Raw genomic sequence first — 12,042 nt, 5'->3', positions numbered from 1 at the left:
CGGGTGCCCCAGCGTGCTGGTACCCTGGCGCGCCGGCATCCTCACCTGCAGAGAAGGTGAGCTGGATCTGCTCGTCCACGATCTCGAGCGCCATGAAGTCGTGCTTCTCGTTGAAGCGGCCGTTGTAGAGCAGCAGGCCGCTCCGCTCCTTGGTGGCGAACCTGGACACACGGGGACACACGGGGACACACGGGGACACACGGGGACACATTGATCAGCACGGGACACGTGGGTCGGTAAGGGGATACGGGGACACACGGGTCAGTATGGGGACACGGCTAAGTACGTGGCACAGGTGTACTTGGAGACACACGGGTCAGTATGGGGACACGTAGGGACACACGGGGACACAGGTTGAACCCACAAAGCACTGAGGCTCAGCCTCTGTTTCCTGGCCAGATCTTGGCCCAGCATGGCTCAAGGACTCAAGAAACGATTCTCTTGTCCGTGCAAATGAGAGATGCTCCAATCTGGAGGGATCTTCCTGGACAGATATCGTAACGAATGGAGAGACGGTGAACTCGATGACTTGTGACGACTCTGGACGGCGGTCACTCGACGCAATGACCACACCTCCTTCACCGTTGTTCTTGCCGTCACATCTGTACGGTTGGCTCGTTTGTACGGCTTGGTTCGCTCCGTTAGCCTAAATGTCACATCAGCATTTAATCTGCATACGATTTGCATAAATCGTCCACAGTCAATATTCTCACGAGCACAATTCTACGCGCGTAATAACGAGCGTACGCGTCTCTCCACGAATCATTGCGCCGTTATGCCGATACGCCCCCAGCACTCGGCAACGTCTCTCCATCACGCACGCCGCCAAAATCAACGCCATTTTCAGTGACAAGCGGACAGGGAGGGGGCAAGCAAGGGTATAGAGGTGACACCTAAGCCCCCCCCAACTCCAGCAACTAAGAGCTGCGATGGGAGCGAGCGTCGCTCCACACGCACAGCTAGCTGCGGGCATGGACCCATCACCAACGCGGCTTGGAGCCTAAACGCGGCGTTCTGCTTCCCACGTCCCGGTGGTGGCAGCGGTGGCAGCGCCGCGGTGCCGACCCGCGGGCGGCGGCCCCGAAACCGGACTCCAGTGCCGAGCGTGGCTCTGCTGCCATGTTTGTGTAAAATGGTCGCTCTGACGCTTCGCTCGTGCGGCCACGTGACCCCCCCGAGCTGATACCGCGGCAAATGCGTCAACAGGATGGCCTCCTTCTCGGCGGCGCGGTGGAGAGATTGTGCGCGGAGACACGCGGGCAACAGAGAGACGTGGGGTGAGATGATGACACAGGGATACGGGGACACATAGGGACCGGGACACATAGGGACCGGGACACGAGAACACAGAGACATGGGGACACCGGGTCTTCATCTCTCCATCCAGGGATGGATGGAGAGGTGAAGACAAAAACGTGGACGCAAAGACATAGCCACGTACACGAACGCGTGGACACCACAAAAACAGATTGAAACGTGGATACAAATGCACATGGAGTGACACACGTGCACATAGATATATGACTGAATCACAGATGGGTGAATACACCGACATACACAGACAGATACACAGGCTCACCCGCAGGCAGACATAGAGCGAGACTGCATATTTAATATAACACGGAATTAAAAGAGACGGTCATAAAGGCCCAATGACAGACTTCCAGGCGCAATCACGTAATAAGACACACATGGAGGCAGACGGACAGAAGGACGGGCGCGCAGGTACAGACAGAATGACGGGCGTGTTTTGTCTGGAGGTTTCGCTGTCACAGATTCTCCGGGTCCTGTCCCCTCGCGCCATCACCACCCCCACCCGCGCGCCCGCCCAGCCTCATACCCCGCCCCGACCACAAGTGAAGGCAGAGCTCGCGCTACCGGCAGCCCCACCCGATGCCCCCCCCCGCCGCGCCCCGCGTGGACGGCAGACGTCATCACGACCGTTCGCACGGAGCGCCGGAGTGAAAAGAGGAATCCGTCCTCCTCTCTCGGCAACTCCTCCCGAGGACCCCGGGGGCCAGCGCGCGTTGTCCCTTCACGCCGCACGCGAGCACGCACGCACGCACGCACCGCGTGATGGACAGGAGCCAGATGGACGGAAGTATAACCGGAGACACGTGTGCACGTACGAACAGACCCGTGGACGGACGGATGGACAAGATGAGCGAATGGATGAAAAGAGAGACAGGGTCGCAGAAGCGCGGACAGACGGATTATGGACATCGGGATGCACAGACATACGCACAGACGGCGCAGCCAACGGGAAGAGAGGAACAGCGCACATAAACGCACCCACGGACAAGAGGACCTGTCAGACGCACGGAAGGACACACGCACGGATGAATGCTCGCGGCCGCGTGGCCTGGGCAGGGCTGTGCCCTTGGGTCGTCGCGACAACGCCGATCGGAGCGGACGGGGGCTGATCGGCCGAGCGGATCGGCCTTTGTGCGAACCCTGGCCGACCCCTCAGGTGTCACGGCAACCGCTGGAGCAGCGGAGACATCTCACGGCTACCCCTCCAGCACCCCCCCCACCCCATTCTACCAGACCCGTTGGTTCCCCCCCAGTCACTCACCGCCCCCCCGCATCATCCCGACTCGCTCCGGTCCCAACCACCACTGCGCACCCCCCCCCTCGCTGCTTCCTGCGGGGGACCCCTTCACCGCTTATACCCCACACCCTCACCCTCCCAACCCACACCTCATGCGGTGCCAAGTGCCCCCTGGTCCATGCCCCCCACGAACCCCCCCCCCCGCCCCGCCGAGCCCCGAGTGCCCCACGCCGACCCCCACCGCATCCCCGGCCTCTTAGAAGCGAGGAACAAAGGGAGGAGTGAGGGGGCGCTAATCCCACATGCAGCAGCAGCAGCAGCTCCTGCAAGGGGGCGACACAGCTGGGACAGCGGGATAGAGACAACAACAACAAGGAGACACGAGACACACTAGGAATTGACAAGCAAGAGATGAACGCTGACACATGGGGACGCGGACGCGATGGGCACGCAGACGCACGGGGAGACCGACAGCCGGAGAGACGCACGAGGACACACGGGGAGAGAGACACAAAGACAAAGATTTCCCGGGCAAGTGCTGTTAACGACCACCTATTAAAGCAGGAACGTCACCCAAGTCCTTATATTTACACATTGCAGCAGATACTTATTTAAGGCCGAGTCTACCTTGGGGAGGCACAGGACCAGTTCAAATATTCGCCACTGTTTTTGGTCGTGAGTGTGAATCGTATCCGGTTCGCCAGGTTTGTAGCCCAGTGCGCTAACGACACAGGGACACGCTGACACGTAGAGACAACCGCACGTAGGGATGAGGACACACCGAGAGGCACACGAGGACACTCGCACGCGCAGGACACACGGCGAGGCAGAGACACAGACACCGATACGTGGGGACGAATACACATGGAAACAGCAGCAGCACAGAGGACACGAAACGAGACAGGCTGTGGGCCTGTGTCTGAGGCAGGATTGTGGTGATGGTTAAAGGATGGTCCGGGGTGAGGGGGATGGAGTGTGGGAGGGGGCGATGCCCAGGTAAGGTGTGTGCCCGTGGGGAGTGGTGGTGCAGCGGTTAGCGCACCGTGCTACCAACCCAGAGACGTGTGTTCGGTTCCCGCTCTCTTGGCCAACATCACTTACGAATATCCAAACCATTCCTGGGCCTCCCCTAGGTCGACTCAGCCTGAAATGAATACCAAGTTCGATGTCTAAACATTACCACTGGGGACGAAAAAAGGTTGCCATGCGTCGTGGTGGCCACCCACCACCCCCTCGTGTGCCGTGTCGGCCTTCATAGGTGCTCGCTAACAGCACTTGCTCCAAAATCCTGTTAGAGACTACACGGGGGAATCTTTATTTTTGTATATCTGTGCATCTGTATCTATATCTTAGTGTGTATCTGGGCTTATCTGTGTGTGTCTATATTTGCGTCTGTATCTATAGCCGTGTGTGTGTGTGTGGTCCCCTGGGCCGGTGTGGGGAGTGTGTGCCGCGTGCCTGTGTGTGTGACAGCCTGGTTATTACGGAGCCTCACGCAGCTGCGCCCCGCACCGCTCACCGCCTGCGCGTGCGTGATTACGCAGATCAATGGGCACTGGGGCACACCGCGACCACCACTACCACTCGCTCGCCCACCAATCCACTCAGCCACCAACCCACCATCCGCTTACCCAAGCACCAATCCACCCACCCACCAAGCCACTCACCCACCAACCCACTCAGCTATCAATCCACCCATCCGCTCACCCACGCATCAACCCACCCACCAACCCACCAACCCACCAACCCACTCAGCTACCAACCCAGCCATCCACTCACCCACGCACCAACCCACCCATCCACTAACCCACTCACTCACCCACCCACCAACCCACTCACCCACCAACCCACCCATCTGCTCACCCACCAACCCACTCAGCCACCAATCCACCCATCCGCTCACCCACGCACCAACCCACCCACCCACCCACCAACCCAACAACCCACCCACTCACCAACCCACCGACCCACCGGTCTGTCTAGCCGTCCCAGGTCCATGTTCGTGTGTTGCGGCTGCTCTGACGCTCTGGCCACCAATCAGTGGCGGCTCCGCTTAATCTCCCGATTTAATTTGAGGTGACAAAATCAACAAGCGACAACCTGTCTGCTTCACAAAGCTCTCCCTCTACATGAATACAATGTAACACAACTTGCACATTCCATCAACCACACGGCTTCCTTCTGAGAGTGCATTATTTCACCAACAGCATCGGTTCAATTAAGAGCAAAACTCTGGACCGGTTTCAACATTCAGTGTCTCATCGGCAGAGTCAAGCGTTGCTTTGAACCAATGCTGGTGAAGTGCCAGATGCTTATTGGCAAAGGCCCTCTCCAGTGCCCCCGCAAGGGCAGACGGCAAGCGGGCAGCTCGGACTCCCTCCGATGCGGGGGTCCTCCTGGGAAAAACGGGGGTGCAGGTGCAAGGATGCGGGGATATTGCCACAGATTTGGCAAAAACACCCCAAGGAGGTGTCGCCCCCCCCACCCCCCCCCCCAAACCCGCACGCTGCTGCCCCCCACACTGGGTTCGTCACAGGACAGCCACCAATACGACAGCCAGACCCCTCATTCACTCCGGCTGCTCACTCACCAGCAGGCAGTCACCTTCGTTTCACTCTTCTAACGCTACTACCATGGTCACTGCTCCCATGAACTTCACCCATTGATTCCTCCACCCATGTTGAGGACTCGGTCTCGACCCGACGCTGACTGTGTTATCTCATCCTCCACCATCACCACGACAGTGTTCAACCGCGATCACACTGCAGGTCACAACACCAAACTCAATCACCCACTTACCCACTCCTGCACCCACGCACTAACTCACTCACCCACTCATCCACTCAATCACCCACAAACCCACTCACTCACCGACAAGCCCACGCACTCACCCACGAACCCACTCACTCACCCACGTACTCACTCGCTCGCTCTCTCACAACAGGTCACAACACTTCTCTTCCTCTCACTGCTCTACTTCGAAACCTCGCTTCGTCTCTTTTGCCAAGCTCTTATAACAACCTTGCTCGAATTAAAGAAGCGTGGTACACCCTTATCTATCACAACCATGATAACAGTGCTGTTTGCTGCTGGGCCTGTGCTCAGTAATTGTGTTTGATAAAGAGAAGCCACGGCTGATTTCACCAGCCTCAACCTCCCTGTGCTCATCGTCCACCCGCGTCTCTCATCACGAGCGTTGGCAGGAGACGCGGCGAGTCACCGCCACTCCCCGCGGGGTGGACGCTGACCGCTGCGCGCAGATAATGGAAAAAACCCAAAGTGTATCTGCTCCTCCGAGGTTTCGCTCGAAATGAAAAATAACCGAGCGCTGCCGCCGTTTCCGAATCTCTGAAATGGGCGGTGGGGGGGGTGCGGACGATCGCAGAAAACTCTCCCCGCGGGGACGGCAAGTGTAGCCCCGTGCAAAAGCCAGGACAGAAAGGGCCTCGGCTCGGACAACTCCACGCTCGCCTGCACGCTCGTTAAAGCCGAGCTTTTGATCGTTAGGATGCAGAACGTGACGCCTCTTCCCTGAACCGTACACCGCTCGCAGATTCATCTTTGTGTTCCTTTCTGAAAGGAGTTTCCAAGGCTGCCACCCTCCCTCCCCCCACTACCGCCCCCTCCCTCCCCCGTGAGCTGCCCACCCCTGCCCAGGTCCCCCCACCTCCCCCACACCACTAGGGGATTTACGCAAGAGCACACCTTAGAGGGCCGTGCCCCCAGCCTCCCTCCCTCTCTCCCCTCCCTCCCCTGTTCGTCCGCCCTCCCTCCCTCTCCTCCTCCCCTCTTCTCCCTCCCCTCTGCGCGCACGGGACAGCATGAAAGGCCGGCGTGACACATTACCCCGCATTACCCTGCCGCCCGCATTCCAAGCCGAGGCTCCTCACAACAACAACAAAAAAAGCCCCCCCCCCCCAACACAAAAGCAGTGCGGGAGAAAGGGAACTGGGGTGGGGGGTGGGGAGGGGCGGGGGGAACGCAGGAAGACACGGCGAGGACGAGAGAGCCGAGAAGATGAGACGTCTCACAATGCTAGGGGTCCGGGGGGGGGGTGAAGCTGCGCTTCCCTGGCGAGCAGTTGCGAGGGCACACGCTGGCCGAGCAGGTGCCGCTCCGCCACGGCGGAGGTGCGAGCGATGGGGAGAGGGGGGGGGGGGACAGAGAGATATGCGGTGAGGGACAGGGAGAGCGCGGGGGGGGGGGGGTCCCTGGCAGCAGGGGGAATGGGGGAGGAGCCGCGGGCGCTCGTGAGTTTGAATCTTGTGAAACCGCCACTCCGAGTGGCGTCCATCGCAAGGAGAGCTGACCTTTGACCCCATCTCCTACTACGCCGGCTAATTTGTACCGACTAAGCCCCCCCACCCTCATCCCCCACTCTTACCCCACCCCCACTGTCCCCTGGCCAAATCCCATCCTTCACATTACAATCACAAAGAGGCGGGGGGGGGGCGCAGGGGTGCGGTTACTATGGAGCTGGGGGAGAAGCTCAGAAGATGTAAGGGAGGGGTGGGCAGGAGGGGAGGGTGGGGTCCCGGCGAGAGCTAAGTTTGTCACTGAAGTGAGAGGCTCCCAGTGAGGAGACAGGGCCACCCCCGTCACTCCTCCAAACCCCCCCCCTCCTTCTCCTCGTGTCACTCTCACTCATCTCCGCAGGGTGGGGGCGCGCAGTGAGAGGGCAAGCGAAAGGAGTACACCTGGGGGGTGGGGTGGACCCCCAAAACACCTCAGCCCCCACGCCCCCCACAATCTCCCCACCACCACTACCGGTCCCGTGTGGCCCTGGGCCCCTGCCAGGTTTCGTCAGTCCGGGCCCCCGGTGATGGAGGCAGCTCAAGGCTCCTCAGCCGCAACTGGCGCCAGTGCCAGCTCCCGGCTCCATCTCTCCCCTCTCGCCCCCCCCCCACTCCCACCCAGCCGCCCCCTGCACCCTGAAACGCGATCTGAGCGCCCGAGACATCGCATCTGGTCGGACGGGAATTTTTCGAGAGCGCGTGCGGTTGGCGGTGACGGTGGCGGTGGCGGCTACCATGGCCGAGAGGTTTCAACTTCGCCGGAGCGACCAGGTGAAGGAGCTCGGGGCGACAGGGGCAGCGAGGAGGGCGAGGAGGAGAACGAGGAGGAGGGGGTAAGGCGAGGAGGAGCTTGCGGTGATGAGCAGAGCGAGAGACTGCGGCTGAACAAATAACAATTACGGGACTGCACTGGCAATGATATATGACCGTGCGCGCCCATGATTATAATTATTGTGCGATGATGGCTACATCACGACGGCTGCGTCATCATGGCTGCATCAATGTCCGTTACAGTGTGAACAATCACATCCATCGTCGCCATCATCGCTATCTCAAGCAACCCCGCGCTCTCACCCGGCAACCACGCCAGATCGGCAGTCAGTGGCCCACCTATCGCTCTCCTATCTGTACGACCACGGTTAGCATTCCCGTGAATTTCACTCCTTGATCCTTCCACCCGTGTTGACTGTTTCATCTCCGCCGCCACCGCCGCCACCACCACACTGGAGGCCACAACAACTCACACATCCACTCGCTAATCCACTAACCCACTCCCTCACCCACGCACCCGCGCGCCACACCGCAGGTTACAACACTTCCCTCTCTCCTCCCCTCGCCCTGCTCCACTGTGAAACTCCCTCCTCCCATCGGTGACGTTATCTTTTCTCCCCAAGCTCTTATGACAATAGCTTTGCTCGATTCAACAAGCGTTTCACACTCTTATCCATTGCAAATTTGATAATAGTGCTGATCGTTGCTGGGCGCCCGACGTTTTGGGGCCAATGGGCCTGTGCCCAGCAATGGTGTTGAAAATAAATCAAGAAATCATGACATAACTCCTACAAACCACAGGTGGAGTCAAGTTCAGTGGTGGCGGCCCATCACCCCCTCCCCATAATTATTTATGAAACTGTTAAGAGTTTGCAAACACCCGCTAATTGGAATCCCTGGTCGGTCGGTACGGGTGAGGTTTGGGAGCGGGCGAGGCCGCCTCCCTCCCCCCCATGGGGACCAGGAAAAGCGGGTAAACACACCGCCCCTACACCTGGCGTCCGTCCATGGCTCCTCAGGTAATTCACGACCACCCCCCCCCCGCCGCCCACCCCCTTTTGAGCCGAATAAATACGCGCGGTGGGGTTAAACATTAGCCGAGCGTGCAAAGTCCGAGCCTTGCCGCTGGCGTTCGTTAAGGTGCGGCCCTTCACCGACGTCCCCCTTCCGCTCTGGGACGACCAAGCCTTGGTTTGCGACCCCCCCCCCCCACCACCGACGCCCAATCGCCGTGAGCGAGGACCGGAGGGCCAGCAGCGCAAACCCAGTGGCGACACGGCGGTCGGTCGGTCGGTCGGTCGGGTGGGTCGCCGCCGCCGCCACGCCGACGGTGAAACGGAGAGAAGGAGGCCGGCCCGGAGACACGGAGCCGCCACCGCTGAGATCCCGGACTCGAATCCGGGTTTTAGCAGCCCAACCGTAGTGATCAAACCGGGTTCTCAACCGTGAATAAACCGGGTTCCCGAGTGTGGCGAGGAGATGATGTCAGCCCGGTCGGTCACCGGTGACTGCACACACAATGTGGTTTTTCACGTAATTTGCCATATTCCAGCTGTGAGAGTTGAAACGTTCGGTTTGAGTGACCCGCGACGGACGCTCTAATCAGGGCGCGTAAAAGCTGGGTCCCCACGTGTGGGTAAGATGCCAGCCGTGCAGGTCCAGTGACATCACCTTAAAGGGGACTCTTCTCTATCCCGTGTCTTGTTGAAAAATCGTCAGGAATTGATGTACTTTTGCAACTTTTACTTATACACTTTATTTATTTTTATTCATTTACTTTTAGTGATTTGCTTACCTCTCCTATACTTTGCACTCCTATCGGTTTTTGTACTGTTTGCTTTTGTAACGTTCTGACCCACCCCTATTGGACATATGTAAAAAATAGCTTCATAGCTCATCGGATATCCCCAGTATAAATAAATACTCTGATTCTGAATAGAGCCAAGGTGATTTATTGTAAGAGCTCGGATAAAAAAAGACGATGGATGATGATGGGAGGAGGGAATTAGAAGGTGAAGCAGTGCGAGGGAAGAAGCAGAAATGGAAATGTTGTGACCTGCGGTGTGGTGAGTGAGTGGCGGTGTGGTGAGTGAGTGCGTGAGTGGGTGTCTGTGGTGTTGTGGGTGTGTGTGGTGGGCAGTGGTAGTGCAATGGTAAGCGCGCTGTGCTACGAATCTGTCGAACGGGTTAAATCTGAGCTCATGGACAACATCAGTGTTGCTTATCTGAACCGGTCCTGGGCCACCCCTAGGTCGACTCAGCCTCAATTTAGTACCTGGTGTGCAGTCTGTAAACATCGCCACTCGGGAGACAAAGGCGGCCAGGCGTGGTGCTGGCCACCCACCCCCTCGTGTGCCGTGTCGGCCTTAATAGTTTCTCGCTAAGATAACTTGCCCCAACAATCTGTTCAGGCTATACAGGGAATATTTGTCTTTGTGGTGACATGACCTACAGTCTTGTGAGTGGGTGACTGGGTGAGTATTGTGTTGTGACTAACAGTGCGGTGGTTGAACGTGGTAAGAATGAGAGAACACAGGCAATGTGCTGGACCGGGAACACCACGTTCCTGGGAACAGTAACCGTGGTAGTAGCGAAAGAAGAGTGATAAGCCGGCGACTGGCTGTCGGTGAGTGAGCGAGCGACTGGAGGGAATCGGTGATTTGCCGGAACATCAGTGGACCTGACTGCTTTGCGATGAACTCACGGCGATCTACGGCGAATTGAGGTCGACACCTGGATGGGTTCACTCCAGATGGCCGCATGAGCCTGAAAGCACGAGTCTGGGGCAATGAGTTGTGAGCCACAAGCTGTTAGTTCGTGAGTTGTTTTTGTTGTCCTTCCCCCACACCTCTGATTAGCACGGTTGGCTACGTACGGTGCAAAGGAATTTCAACATACATACTGTGAGCTGTTAGTCTGTGCGTTGTGAGTCCCTGAGTTAACTCCGTGAGCTGCGAGCGTGGTGCGCGCGAGTCCAGCTGAGAGAGCCGTCACCGTGCCGATCTCCCCGGGCCACACTCACACCGCCCACTCGTAACCCAGTAGTGACGAGTCGGTAATGAAGAGAAAAGGAGTGTATGACAGGCGCGGTGGTGACGGCCGCCCCCCCCCCCCGTCACCCTGGGCCATGTCGGATTCCAACCGCAAGCACGTGCAGTCATGCACAAGGCTCCCCCACACGCACATACGCGCACACACGCACCCAGGTACTCTTACGCAAACGTGAGCGCAACACACAAAAACACACGAACGTACACGCAAGCATGCAAGTATGCACACACGCTCACTGTCGCACGGTCACACCAATGCAAAACAAAGACAAATATCCCCCATATAGCCTTCAACAGACTGTTGGGGCAAGTGCTGTTAGCGAGCACCGATGAAGTCCGAAATGAAACACGAAGAGGTGGGTGGCTAGCACCACGCTTACACATCACACCAGGTAATCATGTAAGGCTGGGTCGACCTAGGGGAGGCCCAGTATCGGTTCAGATAATCGTCACTGGCGTTGGCCGGATCATCAAGCTCGTAGCGTAGCACGCTAATCACTACACTACCGCTCCTCTACTGACATGAACGCACGAACACACACATGCGCAAAGGTACACACGTGCTCTTACGCAAAAAAAAAGTTACACCCACTAACGCACAAACACACTCACAATAACACAAAGACACACACTCACAGGGGCAAAGATAAAGATCCCCAAATTAACCTTAAAAACTGTTGGGAGAAGTGCTGCTTTGTTAGCGAACGGATGCTACGGCTGGCAAGGTACTCGACTGGATGGTGCAGTCCAACACTGTGCCCGGCCGCCTTTGTCTCTCTGATTGCAGACGCTCGCACACCACACCAGGAATGGGTGAGCATCCACAAAGAAACCCAGGCCAACTTCATATTTCAATTTTCTCCGGTGACTCACCAACTCACACGCTCTCACACGCTCTCACACGTTCACTCACACACTAAGACAAAGGTCCCCCGGAGAGCCTTTTGCAGGCTCTTGTGGGGCAAGTGCTGTTCGTGAGCACCAATTAAGGCAGGCACGGAACATGTGGGGGTGGGTGGCTAGCATCACGCCCGGCCACCACCTTTGTCTCCCCGGGACTGATGTTCACATACGGCACAAGGTACTCATTTAAGGCTGAATGGAACTAGGGGAGGCCCATGTCCAGTTCAGATATCCGTCATCAATGTTGGCCCGTGAGCGGGAATCGAACTCGGGTAACCGGGTTTATAGCGCGGTACGCTAATCACGGCACCACCACTCCCCACACACAGAGAAAGATCCCCCCTATAGCCTGAACAGACTGTTGGGGCAAGTGTTGTTACTGAGCACCAATTAAGGCCAGCACACACACACACTCGCTCACCCGCATGTGCTCAGTCTTTCACACATACATCCTTGTTTGTTTAAATAGTAG

At 57.8% G+C, this 12,042-nt stretch overlaps 1 protein-coding gene across 4 annotated transcripts in view; it reads right to left on the bottom strand.

The window, feature by feature from the left end:
- CELSR2 (cadherin EGF LAG seven-pass G-type receptor 2) overlaps positions 1-12,042 on the bottom strand; it is a 114,904-nt gene that overhangs the window by 51,435 nt on the left and 51,427 nt on the right. For all 4 annotated transcript variants that reach the window (XM_032963497.2, XM_032963496.2, XM_032963494.2 and 1 more), the window contains exon 5: positions 46-161. In XM_032963497.2, coding sequence (XP_032819388.2) covers positions 46-161 — 116 coding nt within the window. The remainder of the gene's footprint in view (positions 1-45; positions 162-12,042) is intronic.

Source organism: Petromyzon marinus, chromosome 30 (genome assembly GCF_048934315.1).
Source record: "Petromyzon marinus isolate PM22_M1 ecotype Great Lakes invasive population chromosome 30, UKy_Petmar_22M1.pri1.0, whole genome shotgun sequence".
Classification (NCBI taxonomy): domain Eukaryota; kingdom Metazoa; phylum Chordata; class Hyperoartia; order Petromyzontiformes; family Petromyzontidae; genus Petromyzon; species Petromyzon marinus.
The sequence above is the reverse complement of the archived record's forward strand: the minus strand, read 5'-3'. Positions and strand labels throughout refer to the sequence as shown.